At 48.2% G+C, this 12,228-nt stretch overlaps 1 protein-coding gene across 6 annotated transcripts in view; it reads left to right on the top strand.

Moving 5' to 3' along the window:
- DOCK11 (dedicator of cytokinesis 11) overlaps positions 1-12,228 on the top strand; it is a 77,678-nt gene that overhangs the window by 43,105 nt on the left and 22,345 nt on the right. For 3 of the 6 annotated variants that reach the window (XM_059858962.1, XM_059858959.1, XM_059858965.1), the window contains 13 exons: positions 59-205; positions 675-758; positions 1,215-1,326; positions 4,740-4,918; positions 6,986-7,099; positions 7,591-7,666; positions 7,956-8,059; positions 9,968-10,082; positions 10,203-10,269; positions 10,749-10,796; positions 10,984-11,049; positions 11,275-11,408; positions 12,043-12,158. In XM_059858962.1, the coding sequence (XP_059714945.1) occupies positions 59-205; positions 675-758; positions 1,215-1,326; positions 4,740-4,918; positions 6,986-7,099; positions 7,591-7,666; positions 7,956-8,059; positions 9,968-10,082; positions 10,203-10,269; positions 10,749-10,796; positions 10,984-11,049; positions 11,275-11,408; positions 12,043-12,158 (1,362 nt within the window). The remainder of the gene's footprint in view (positions 1-58; positions 206-674; positions 759-1,214; positions 1,327-4,739; positions 4,919-6,985; positions 7,100-7,590; positions 7,667-7,955; positions 8,060-9,967; positions 10,083-10,202; positions 10,270-10,748; positions 10,797-10,983; positions 11,050-11,274; positions 11,409-12,042; positions 12,159-12,228) is intronic. The other 3 variants (XM_059858961.1, XM_059858964.1, XM_059858963.1) reach the window with 3 other exon arrangements.

Below are 12,228 nucleotides of genomic sequence, written 5' to 3'. Positions count from 1 at the left end.
TGTGCTCAGTTGTCCCAGCTCAGTTGCAGCACTGAGCTGGGACGTGCTCTTGTTCCAGCTGCCCAGAGGGCAGAGGTTCCCTGAGTCCTACCAGCACGCCCTGCACTCGCTGCTGCTGGCCATCATCCCCCACGTCACCATCCGCTACAACGAGATCCCTGAAGAGTCCAGGAATGTCAACTTCAGCCTGGCTAACTTCCTGAAGGTCAGCATTTCTGTCCTTCTCCCAGGATTTGATCAGGGAAAAAAAAAAAAAAAAAAGATATTGACAACGAGAAATATGGAGCAAGCAAACAAATGTGGTTTTAATTTATCTTGTCTTTGGTTTTGTCAGTTGTAAAAACTCTCGAGGGGATAAGCTGCCCTAGAAAAGAAACCTTCTCTTTCCAAAGAGACAGTAACTCTGCATGTTACTGAGGGTTTTCAGGCATTCCTAGCAACTGTTTGGAACCTGAAATTTATCTACTCTCATTTTAAATATTTCTGTTGTCCACTGGAGACTTAAGTAAAGCCATCCAAATTACTTCAGAAAAACAGGATCATGTGTGTTTTGGAAAGTCAGCAGCAAGCCAGAAGATGAAATCTGGCTGCTGGCAGGACAGTTGTATGGAGGGGATTTAGCATGATTGCTTTTATTTTTAATGGTTGGTCACATGTTGCTATTTTTTCCCCAGCGTTGTTTGACCTTTATGGACAGAGGATTTGTTTTTAACTTGATAAATGATTACATTTCTGGATTCAGCCCAAAAGACCCCAAGGTAAGCAGTAGGTTTCTTGAAAAGTGGTTTCTTGAAAAGCAGCTGTACATATCTGCATCAGTCAAAGCTTTGTAGTGATTATTTTATACAACTCTTGGAGGCCATTTAGACTCTGTTCCTGCAGAGTCTTTTAGAAGCAGAGACCTCTTTGTCTGGGCTGAGAGCCTGTAGCCAGATGTTCTTTAAAGTGATGTAAAGAGTCAGAATGACAGGAAAGAGTGATTAGTAGCCTGGATGAAAAAGATAAAGAAGTCCCAAGTGACACCTGTATGCATTGACACTTAGGCAGAACAACACAAAAATTTGCCAATTATTAGTGAGTTTCACCAGATGCTGTTTATTAGATAGCAAAGAAGATTTATTAGATTCTCCAGTCCTTGTGCAACAAGTACATTGAACTGGAAGAAAATGGGCCAAACTAAAAACATAGTTTGTGTTTGTCTTTTTTTATCTCAGCTGCTGGTTGAATACAAGTTTGAATTTCTTCAGACTATTTGCAATCATGAGCACTACATTCCTCTGAATTTACCAATGACATTTTCCAAACCCAAGCTGCAAAGAGTTCAAGGTATGTTCTTTCTTAAGAGATGGCTAAAGAGCTGATTTATTAGTCCTGATGGCTTCTGACTAGATGAACTTTGGTTTGGTGTCAAGGGACTGTGTGTCCTGGTTAGGACATTAACCTCAGGACAAGATGTTTTTCTGTTAGGTTTGAATAATTTTGTTCCAGAATGGCATGCAGTCAGTTTTTTTGGTATTTCCTATATTTAAGTTTACATGGGACTAGCAATATCTGGAAACCAGTGCCTGTGTTTCAGTAAATAGGCAAATTGTGCAATGCAACCCTTTGTTCTCAGGAGTGCCAGCCTGCCCTGGGGTCCTGTAGGGGATGGGGATGCAGGAGAACAGATGGAACTCACTGCCCTGCTGCCAGCTCTCCCTGTGGCCCCCAGAAGGGGATCAGGTCACCTTCTGCTTTCACACTGAACAAGGCACAGCAGTGCCCAGAGTGCTGGAGCTTGTTCTCACCCTGAGGGCAGCCAGCAGAGCTGGAGCCCGTGCCGGTCCTCGGTGCACACCAAGGGTGGTTGTGCTGTGGCACCCCCACAGCCCCACCCTGTCACTGTCACACCCTGTTCTCTCTGCCTGGAGCTGCTCAGCAGGGGCTGGAAGGGCTCACAGGGGGCTGAGCCGAGGCTGTGTGCAGCTGCTGTGGCTGGAGCTCTGGCACTGCTGGCAGTGCAGCCCCTGCCAGCCCCAGGAGTGCTGCAGACAGAGCCCCCTTCCCTCTCGTGGCTCATCTGTGCTGCAGAACTGCAGGGAGGATTGCCAGGTGTGGTGCCAACAGCCTGGCCAGTGTAAGTGCTGGAGAGGAGGATTGGGATTCCCCAGGTAAAAGCCCTGTGGATTTATGGTTGGATGATGTGTGCTGGTGGAGGAAAGGGGATGTTGGCTGTGCCTCACGGTGAAGCCATACAAGTCCCAAAGTGCTTCCACACACATACAGGTGGCAGAAGCAGAAGTAAATGAAATATCCCTTATTTTAATAAATATCTGACCCCTCAGAGCTTTCTGGCCCAGCTGCTCATCTCTTACTTCAGTTTGGCTACTTGCCTGGCATTGTTTAACAAAGAGTATTGCTAGAAACAGCCAAGAAAAACACATCCACAGCCTCCCTGATCTTGTTCGTGGCATGGTAACATAAGGATGCTCTTTCTTGGTTAACATTCACCTTTGCCTTTGTGATGGTTAAATTGAAAAGCTGTAAGGGCAGCTCCTCTTTTCTGCTGTGTTTTATTGTGACTGCACCTACCAGCTGAGGTTCACACACAGCCCTTGGCAGCAGAGCAGCCCCTGCTGAGGAAGCAGAGGTGCCTCTGCAGTGGTGCCTGAGCCCTGCCTGTCATGGCAGAGCCACCTTCACTGCAGACTTGGCTGCCTTTAGGGACAGTCCTGTGGTTACAGGGCTCAGGAGAGACCCTGCTGGTGTGTCTGAGCTCTCACCAGGCTGTGTGGGTGCAGGGAGGGGATGCCCAAACTCCTGCTGCTCTGCTTCTAGGAGAAGAAGGAATAGCCCTCAGGGAGGTGGACAGAGAGAGTTTCTGCAGCTTCAGCCAGTGCAGATGGGCAGGCTGGCAGAGCACAGCCCTGCAACCACATCCTGCTGAGTTGAGTGTTGCATTGTGAAACAGCAGCTCTGAAACCTCCCAGCTAATGCAGGGCTGGTTGTTGGTCTGTCCCTGCTGCCTCACGTGGGGACACCAGCCAGAGCAAGCCCCAGGCTCAGCCTCATGGCCAGCAGCACACAATTACTTTTGCAATGTTGTGATGGGAAAGAATCCAAGCGATTGACAGAAGCTGGAAATTAAGCTAAGGCCTCACAAATAATATTAAAACATGACATACTGTCCTGTTTCTCCAAGATTTAGAGCATTACTTGTTCCTCTTTATTTTTGCTGTCTTTTTATTTGTCCCTTTTCTTTTTACACATGATTAGAATTTTTTTCATTTGCTGTGGAATGGTTCACTTCAGTAGGTAGGTCCAACTGGCATGGTCAGCTCCTCTAATGTTGAATTAAGTATGCACTTTCCAATCAGTTAGCTTGCATCCAACTAATGTAACAACCATGTGTGACAATTAGGCATTTGCTAGCATGATTAACAGTGAAAGCTAGGTAATGTTCCAGATTGCTTTTTCTTTCCTCTGAATCAGAGTTTCACAATCCAGTAAATGCTGCTTTTGAATCAATGAGTTTAAAAATATCTTTTACAGCCACAGAGCTGTTGGACCCCTTTGGCTGGGATTTTCAAAGCTGAATGCACCCTGCCTTACCACAGCAGAACTTTCATACCTGTGGGGTTTTGGAAAAAAAAAGTCTGAGCTGAGCATATGGCATTTGTACTTCTGGGGGAAGAACACAGGACTTTGGGGTTATCCCTGTGCTGGTTCTAATTTGGTGAATGGCCTGGCAGAGGACAAGGCTGTCACAGCAGCCCCAGTGCACATGCAGCCAGCACCACAGTCAGTGTGTCTGTCACTTCCCTGCTGCTCTGCCCAGGCTCCTCAGCAGCAGTGATGCTTTATCCTGGCAGCAGCCTCTGCTTTGACCACAGCATCTGCTGGAATCTGTGTCAGGTGCAGGGCACAGGTTTAGTTAAGCAAGGGGATGGGGTACTGAGCTGGCTTTCTCTTGGCAGTCAGTGCAGCCTCTGAGGAGCTGTGCTTAGGATCTAAAGAGCTGTGTCCTGTACCTGAGGAGCTGTGTTCAGGATCTGCCTCTCCAAGCAGCAGCCTGGAGCCCCAGCCTGGCTCCCTGGCCATGCAGCTGCCCAGCTGTGCAGACTGGGGTGCAGACTGGTCCCTTGGCACCATGTCTCATTGGCATCCCTCATCCCAGCAGCACTACATGCCACTGCTCTGCTCTCTGACCTCAGAGAAGGAGCACAGATTGCTGGAGGATGGGATGAGCTGCAGAGCAGCACTGCTAGGGCTGGGTGCCAGGTGAACCCACCGTTTGCACTGCCCATTGCCACCCCCCAGCTGCTTGGTGAGGTTGGTGTCCCTGCTGCCTGGCTGGTTGGGGATCCACAGGACAGCCCCCAGTCAGGAGCAGAGCACCCCCAGGCAGTAAATTGTGCTGTCTTTCCCCATTTCAGCCATCTCTGACTTACAAATTACTTGTGGAGAGAGAAGCTTTGCAGAGCATCACATTGCAGAAATGCTTCCTTGAGGTGCTGCTGAAACAGTGAGGGCTGAAATTAATGATCAGCCTGGGCTGGAAGGCACAGAGTTCTTTGATATGACTTAGTTCACTGCTGGAGAACACTGCATGGTCAGTTCAGCTTTATTCAGAGATCAGTGCACTGCAGGAGACTGGTGAACACTGTCTGAGGACTCTGTGGCTTACATGACTGTTATGTCTTGCTCTGAACAGACTCTTGGAACATTTCCCTTAACCATTGCCTTGTTGTTTCTTTCAGATACAAATCTTGAGTACAGTTTAACTGATGAGTATTGCAGGCATCACTTCCTCGTGGGGATGCTTCTTAGAGAAGCCTCTGTTGCCTTGCAGGACAATTATGATATCAGATATACAGCCATCTCAGTCTTAAAAAACCTCCTGATCAAGCATGCCTTTGACAACAGATACCAGCACAAGGTCAGGCCTGTTTTGTTGGCTTTTTAACTTAGTGTTGTTGCATTTTATGAAAAAAATCACATACCAGAGTTTAGAACTTCAGTGTGCACCAAGGGTATTCTAATTGTTTTTTAGGGAACTGTTGTGAGTAACTGACAGTTCTGGAACAACAGTAATAGCTCAGAAAACATCTAGGAAATAACTGCAGCCCTCTTACTCATGCTGAGTATTTAGGTGATTATCCCTAGACCATTAAGGAACTTGGGAGAGAGTCATTAGCCAAGAGCTGATCAACAAAATTAGGACATCAGTGATGTTCTGGTCTTGGGCCTAAATTCATCTCCTGGATTAATATGCTATAATCAGGAAACAGAGCTGATCTCTGTTACAAGTCAGCTGCATGTTTTACTGATTAGTGACTCAGAGGAGAGGATTTTGATTCTCATAAGGTGCTGGATTTCCTCTGGGTGGGTCTCAGTTTTCTTTGGTCCGAGGCTCAGCATGTGATGATGCTGAAAGAGGCTGGAAATGGGTTTGTTTTATCTTGGTGCTGCTCCCTGCTGACCCACATGCCCTCCAAAGTGCCCAGCTATCTGTGCAGACACTGCCTGCCCATGCTCTAGCCTGAAAACATGCCTCTGTGTCGAGTTTTGGTCCTCACATTGCTCCTAGTGTGCTGCATTCCTGAGCGTTGTCCAGGAACATGGATGGCTTCCTGGCACCAAGGGTGGGAGAGTGCCCCAAATGTGCCAGGGGCTCTCATGTGTTGTAGATGTGAATCCATATATTTGTGTATGTGTTGTGCTCAGGGCAGTGTGACCAGGAAGCTGCCTGGAGCCAGGGCAGGATGCTCAGCTATGTCCAGAGACTCCAAAGCAAAGAAATCCCAGCATGGGCAGGACAGGCTGAGCATGTGCTGGCACAGCCTTGTTCCAGCCAAGGAGACCCCAGCTCCATCAACAGCTGAGAGAGGGTTTTGTCAACCCATGAGGGTTTTCAAGATTTCTTTTATCTTTTGCCATACTGAATCAGAAGAAAAAATTAGATTTATTTATTATTTAAAAGGTTCTTCTCAATTTGCAAGCCTTAAATTTATTTTTTTAACCTTTCAGCCAAATCCAGGATAATATATGTTTAACAAAAAAGAACTGGATGTAAAAGAGTCCTCCATTTAGAAAATGTCAACCTAATCATTTTGATCTGTACCAGTAAATCCACATTAATCTGTTCCTACAAAGTGTTTTCACTAGAGGCATTTGCTGTGGAGAATTTCTGACTGGAAGCAGTAGCCAGCACCAGGCATGGAGCAAATATTTCTGCTACATTACTCCTGGATGTTGCACTTGAAAATCAAACTATACAAGTCAAGTGCCAGTTAAAGAGTTAGGAAATCCAGGACTTAGTTTTTCACACATCCTGTGTGACTGGGAATGTTATTTAGCCTCCAAAACCCCCGAGTGCCCCAAGCTTGTTGCTAGAAGGGTAATACCTCTCTGGCAGCTCTAGAAGTGGAGGTGAGAAGCCAAACCAGCTCACATTCTTGAACACCACATACAGTGTATAAATAGAGATATATGTATATATGTGTTTTGGCTCAAGAGTGTCACATTCACATTCTCTGGAAAAATCCCTTTGCCCAGGAATTTTCTCTTGGGAAGCTGAGAAGCCTCAGAGAAAAAGGAAAACAATGTTTATCTCATTTGCTTCTCCTGTGTTGTGCTCATGTGGAATGTGTTTGGAGATTGTTTACCCACAGGTGATTGTTTCATTGGATTCTGCTGTGAGTTGTTTTGTCTCATGGCCAATCAGGGCCAAGCTGTGTTGGGACTCTTTCCAGAGTCACAAGTTTCATTATTATCTTTTTAGCATTGTGTAAGTATTCTTTCTGTATTCTTTAGTATAGTTTAGTATCCTTTAATAGAGTATAATCTCTTCAAATAATAAATTAGCCTTCTGAGAACATGGAGTCAGATTCATCATTCCTTCCTGCCACGGCGGCTCCAGCAAGTACAATACAAGAGTTCCCCTTTCTTCACTCCATTGGGAACCTGGGTTCTTACTGAGATTTTTCTCTGTGCCTGCTTTCAGAACCAGCAGGCAAAGATTGCCCAGCTGTACCTGCCCCTGTTCGGGGTGCTCCTGGAGAACCTGCAGCGCGTGGCCGGCCCCGAGGCACTGACCTCCTGCCCTGCCTCCAGCCCTGTGAGTAAAGCTGGGGTGCTCCACATCTGGCATGTCTTTGGACAGGTTGTGCAGTGCTTGAGGGGAGCTGAGTCCCTCCAAGAGCAACGAGCTTGAGCAGGACTTGGCCTGGGACTGCAGCAGCTGTTGTGGGGAGCTGCCTGTCTTCCCAAGAGCTGTGCTTGTGGCTCCCAAGTGGCCTTGGGCTCTCCTCCTTGCTGGGCCAGAAGAATAACAAACAGGACATCTGAGAAAATCAATTCAGAATTTCAACTCAAATGATGAAAAACAAAAAGGAAAACAATACCATGACTTATTTAATATGTTCTGCTATTCTTTGTGCTTCTCCCCAAGTCCTTTGTCTCTTTGTTACAGAAGTAAGGAAATCTTTGATTTTGTCTGTATTGTTTTTAAAACCTGCTCTAATCTGCCATTTTGTATTGCACTGTTCCCTTCTGTAAGAGAATAGATGTTATCTTTGATTGGTCACAAAACCTTATCTTGCTTTACAGGCCTCCAGGGATGAATTCATATGCAGTTTTCCATCCCCCTCAAGCAGATCCAGCCTTATTGCAGACAAAGATCCAGGTAAATTAATTTTTCTAAATTCTAAATTTCCCATTTATTTTAACACAGCTGTTACCAGCCTGAAGCACCCAAAACCCATTACCCAAAACCTGAAACAGTCATCTCCTAAAAGACCTCACAGACTGCATGGTTTTCCCCAGGTGTGGTGTCACCCCAACTGTCCTTTCCAGATTTTTCCTTTTCCAGCTTTTGACATGGGGCTTTGGCAAGTCCCATCTGTGCTGCCTGTGCCTGTGCTGTGCTGACAAGTGCAAAGGGTTTAACTGTGGGGTCGGGGGTTTTTTTTCAGCCTGTGGAGCAGCCCTTCCAAATGGCCATACAATAAAGAGAGAGGACTCAAAAGGATCCCTGAACTCAGAAGGAGCAACCAGTTCCCCGGATCAGAGTGAAAATGTAATGTACCAGGGGCTGGGCAGAGCAGCACAGCCTGCAGGCTGTGTGAAACAGGGGGAGGGAAAAGGAGTTCCCCGTGGTAACACTCTCCAAAGGCAGCTTCTCGATATCTCTGGAAACAAACAGATTGATGTTTAGCAAAGGTCAGAGTCACAAGTCTGGTATGCTTTCCTTCTTCAAACATCCCTGAGCCAAAAATAGAATGGCTGACAAATTACTTGTTGAAGATGAAAGGCAAAATCTGTGTGGAAGACCTCAGCTCCTATGGTGCATCTGTCCATACTCAGGTGTGCTCCCTGTGGGTGGGTGGCTCTGAGCCTGGCTGCACCCCACTACCTGGTGCTGGGAATTGGTTTCCAGATGTCTGAGAAGCAAAGCACCGTGGTGTGAGATTGCCAGTGACCACTGACTAAAGATAAAGTGTTTGCAGGAAAACCAGCCCAGGCGAGTAACCACAGGCCCAAATAGAAGGTGACTGTCATGCCACAAAGACCTCTGACCCCTCTGTTCAGTCAGGGAGGGGTATTCAGTACTCTTCTTCTTGGCAGATTGCACGCATGAAAATCAGGTATTTGTGCAAACCAAGCCTTGGTTTTCCTCAAGGCGCTTTGCAGATATCTTGGGTTGGCATGAGTCATTGATGCATCTTCAAAAACTTTGGCCCTTGTAACAAGCAAGGCAAAGATTACTTGGGCTCATGGCTGTCTCCTGCCATGCTTGGAAGAGGTGAGGCCTTGCCAGCTCTCCTCCATAAATCAATAAAGAGCTCCAGGACTGAGTACAGCCGAGCCATTCACTGTCCAGCAAAGCCCTGAGCTCCAGCCCTGCTGATGGGCTTTGCAGGAGGTGCTGTGGCTTCCAGCTCAGCTCTTCCCCCATGGCCAGACATCCTCCTCTCAAAAGTGCCTGAACGTTTTTCAGAGTTGTTGGAAGCAAATCTTTCTGTTAGGGGATGCAATCTCCACAGAGCCATGTAAAAGCAGTTCCCCATGGAGGATCACAGCTTCACAGACTCTGCTCATTGCCCCGCTCCCCTGGAGAGAATTGTGTGCTGACTTGAGAGTTTGGCATGGTCACTAGCAAATCTCTGGCCATAGCACCATGTCTCCAACTCTAACATGATTGTTTATTTCTGCTTTATTATGACTCACATCCACAGCTTATCCCAGAATAAACAGCAAATAAGATTTGTGGATCCCTCTCCAAACATGTGAGGCAAAGCTTTAGGAGAAGCCTAGGGCTTCATTGTATCCATTTATCAAAAGATACAGCTCAGGCAAGCACAGAGAATGCAAAATAAAATTGGTGTAACTTTAGAAGTCATGCTCCCACCACACAATGCCCAAGCCTTTCCCACATAAATTGACTCATCAGCAGGATTTCACGTATTTTGCCTGAGTCACTTAAGGAGGAGGAAAATTGAAACACTTCCAAAAATCAAGGGGAGGAGACAGTTCTTAAGATGAAATGTCCTCCTTTTTTAATGACTGATATTTTGTTTTGAAGTGTATGTCTTTAACAGAAAGTCAGATTTTTGCTTTACATGGTGGCAGCCAGTGAATTTTTGTTTATGGGAATTGGCTTTAAAAATGTCCAGGAGCTTAGGTGCTGCAGAGAGCAGGGGAAATGAAAGCAGGGGAAATGAAAGCAGGCTGCTGGACAAGCTGTCATTCACTGCCCAGGCATTTTTTCTCTGAGCAGAGAAGTGTTTGGGTGTTTGTGGATGTGCCCAGGATTTCCAGGCTGCTCATTGCTGGATGAGCTGTTTCCAAGGCACGGTGCTGTGGGGTGCACATGTGGGGGGCAGGAGGGATGCCAGCACACCTGGTGTGTGCCAGGTTTGCTGTGCCCATGCTGCACAGCCCCTGTGCAGAGCCAGGAGCCCTCTGTGCCACGGCTGTGTCCCAGCAGATCCGCAGGAGCTCCATGAGGAGCAGCGTGTCCCACTGCAGCCGGCTGGACCAGTTCGAGATCCGGACACTTCTCATGTGCTACCTGTACATCGTGAAGATGATCTCTGAAGGTTGGTGCCTCCTGCTCCCTGGGGGCAGCCAGAAAGACAAGGGACCATCAGTTCTGGTCTGTAAGGTCCCCCCTTTGAGTTTTTTAAAATCTCAGTGCACTGTTCTTCCTTTTCTTTCAGATACTCTTTTAGCTTACTGGAACAAATTCTCCCCCCAGGAGCTGATCAATGTCCTCATGCTTCTGGAGTGAGTATCATGAGGCTGCTGTTCAAACACTGCACCTTGGTGTGGTCAGAATGGCTAAGGAGGAGAGCACAGTGCACACACTGTCCTGTGCAACCCTGGGGGTGTCTGGCCAGGTTGGAATGACATGCTCTTCCTCCCTTGGAGGAGAAGCAAGTGTAAATTGAGGAAGTATGGTTTGGTGGCAGTGCCCTGTGCTCTGTCTGAGGTGTGTCCCACCACCTGTGGGCTCAGCTTCCCCTTCACTCTCACAGCCTCCACTTTGCAGCAAATTTGGGAGAACAGATGGGTGACAAGACAGAAATGTGCCATAGAATTTTGAAACCAAGAGTGTTTTAGGACAAGTGACTTGTAAATACAGATGCAAGCCCTTGTGCAGAGAGAAGTGTGGCTGCAGGCAAGAACAGGGTAGGTTTTAAATGTGCTGGATCGTTCCTGATCTGCAGGATCTGTAACAGACACATATTTCCTTTTCTTCCTAGGGTGTGTTTATTTCACTTCAGATACGTGGGGAAGAGAAATATTGCCAGGTACTGCATCCTTCCATCTGGTGCTGGGGTGTGGGGATCATGGCCGTGCTCCCTGCCCCAGCAGAGGTGGGAAGGGCTGGTGCACACCCATGCTGGGCAAACCCCGGTGGGTCTGGGGCTCTGCTCAGCACTGTGCCCTGAGCAGGAGCCCCTGATCTCAGCTCCCTGCCCCTTCCCTCCCCTCCAGCTCCTGCATGAGACCCCCAGGCTCAGGCGAGCGCAGGTTGGCAGTGTCCCCCCCAGCCAGCTGCAGGTGAGACAAGAGCCCCAGCTGCATCCCTGCTTCCTGAGCAGCATCCCTGCTCTCGTGTTAGCCCTAGGGCCCTCTGCAGCAGCAAGACTGGCACAGCGTGGGCAGGCCCACTGGGGCTGCCCCAGATCGGTGTGTCGGGGGAAGAGGTCTCCATCCTGGTGCCTTGTGTAGTCTGTAGTGGTGTGGCTGCTGCTGCTGCCCAAGGGCTGTGTTTGCTCCCTGCAGGGTGCAGGATGCCTGGCTATCCAAGCACACGGCGGCCGAGAGGAAGTCCCAGACCATGCCGGCGCTCCGCAGCCGAGCCGGGGCGCGGCTCCAGCACCTGGGCAGCCTGGAGAGCTCCTTCACCCTCAACCACAGTACGTGTGCCAGCCTCAGGAAAGCTGCATGCACCCATCTTCCACTTGCTTTCCACAGGTTCCTCAGGTTTTACAGAATTGCGGTGGTCACCAGGCCTCCCTGCAGCATTCCTGGATGGGTGAGGGTGGCATTCAAGCCAGCCCCTTAAAAATCACCCCTGGCATTTAGGACTTGTGTGGCTTTCTGCTCTTGCCCGTCTTGGCTCAGCTCCTTGGCTGAGTGTGTGGGCAGGTGATACCTTGGTTTGGGTAGAGAACAGGGCAAACAGCAGAACTGCACTGCCCAGAGACCTGTGCTGGGATCTGCTCCAAGCCTCTCCATGTGGGTGCACTCTGTCCCACTGAAGCACTTTGCCATCTCCCCTCCCTGGAGACAGCTTGGACACCTCTTGCTCTGTCTGCCTTTAAAGACAGTGATAGTAAGGGGCAATACAGGGACTGTTTTTCTGGTGTGGCATCAGGCTGAGGCAGCTTCTCTGAATGGAGTTGGCAAATTCAGCATCTTGCTATTCTTGCATCATCTCCCAAATACAGTGAAAGTGCAAGGGGAGAACCTTATCTATATCAGCACTTAGATTTTTTGGGAGCTGGAGTGTTGAACACTGTTTTCTCCTAATTTTCTCTCTGTCCACAGATGCAGGCACCTCAGAAGCAGATATTGTGCACCAGGCATTACTGGAGGGCAATATTGCCACTGAAGTGTGCCTAACAGTCCTGGACACCATCTCTTTTTTCACTCAGAGTTTCAAGGTCAGCACTGAAATCAAAAATGTTGTAGAAGTGTGCTGTGTTTTTATATGTGTGTGGATTTTGGTGATCT

The sequence above is a fragment of the Haemorhous mexicanus genome, chromosome 14, assembly GCF_027477595.1.
Source record: "Haemorhous mexicanus isolate bHaeMex1 chromosome 14, bHaeMex1.pri, whole genome shotgun sequence".
In the NCBI taxonomy this organism is placed as follows: Eukaryota; Metazoa; Chordata; class Aves; order Passeriformes; family Fringillidae; genus Haemorhous; species Haemorhous mexicanus.
The sequence above is the reverse complement of the archived record's forward strand: the minus strand, read 5'-3'. Positions and strand labels throughout refer to the sequence as shown.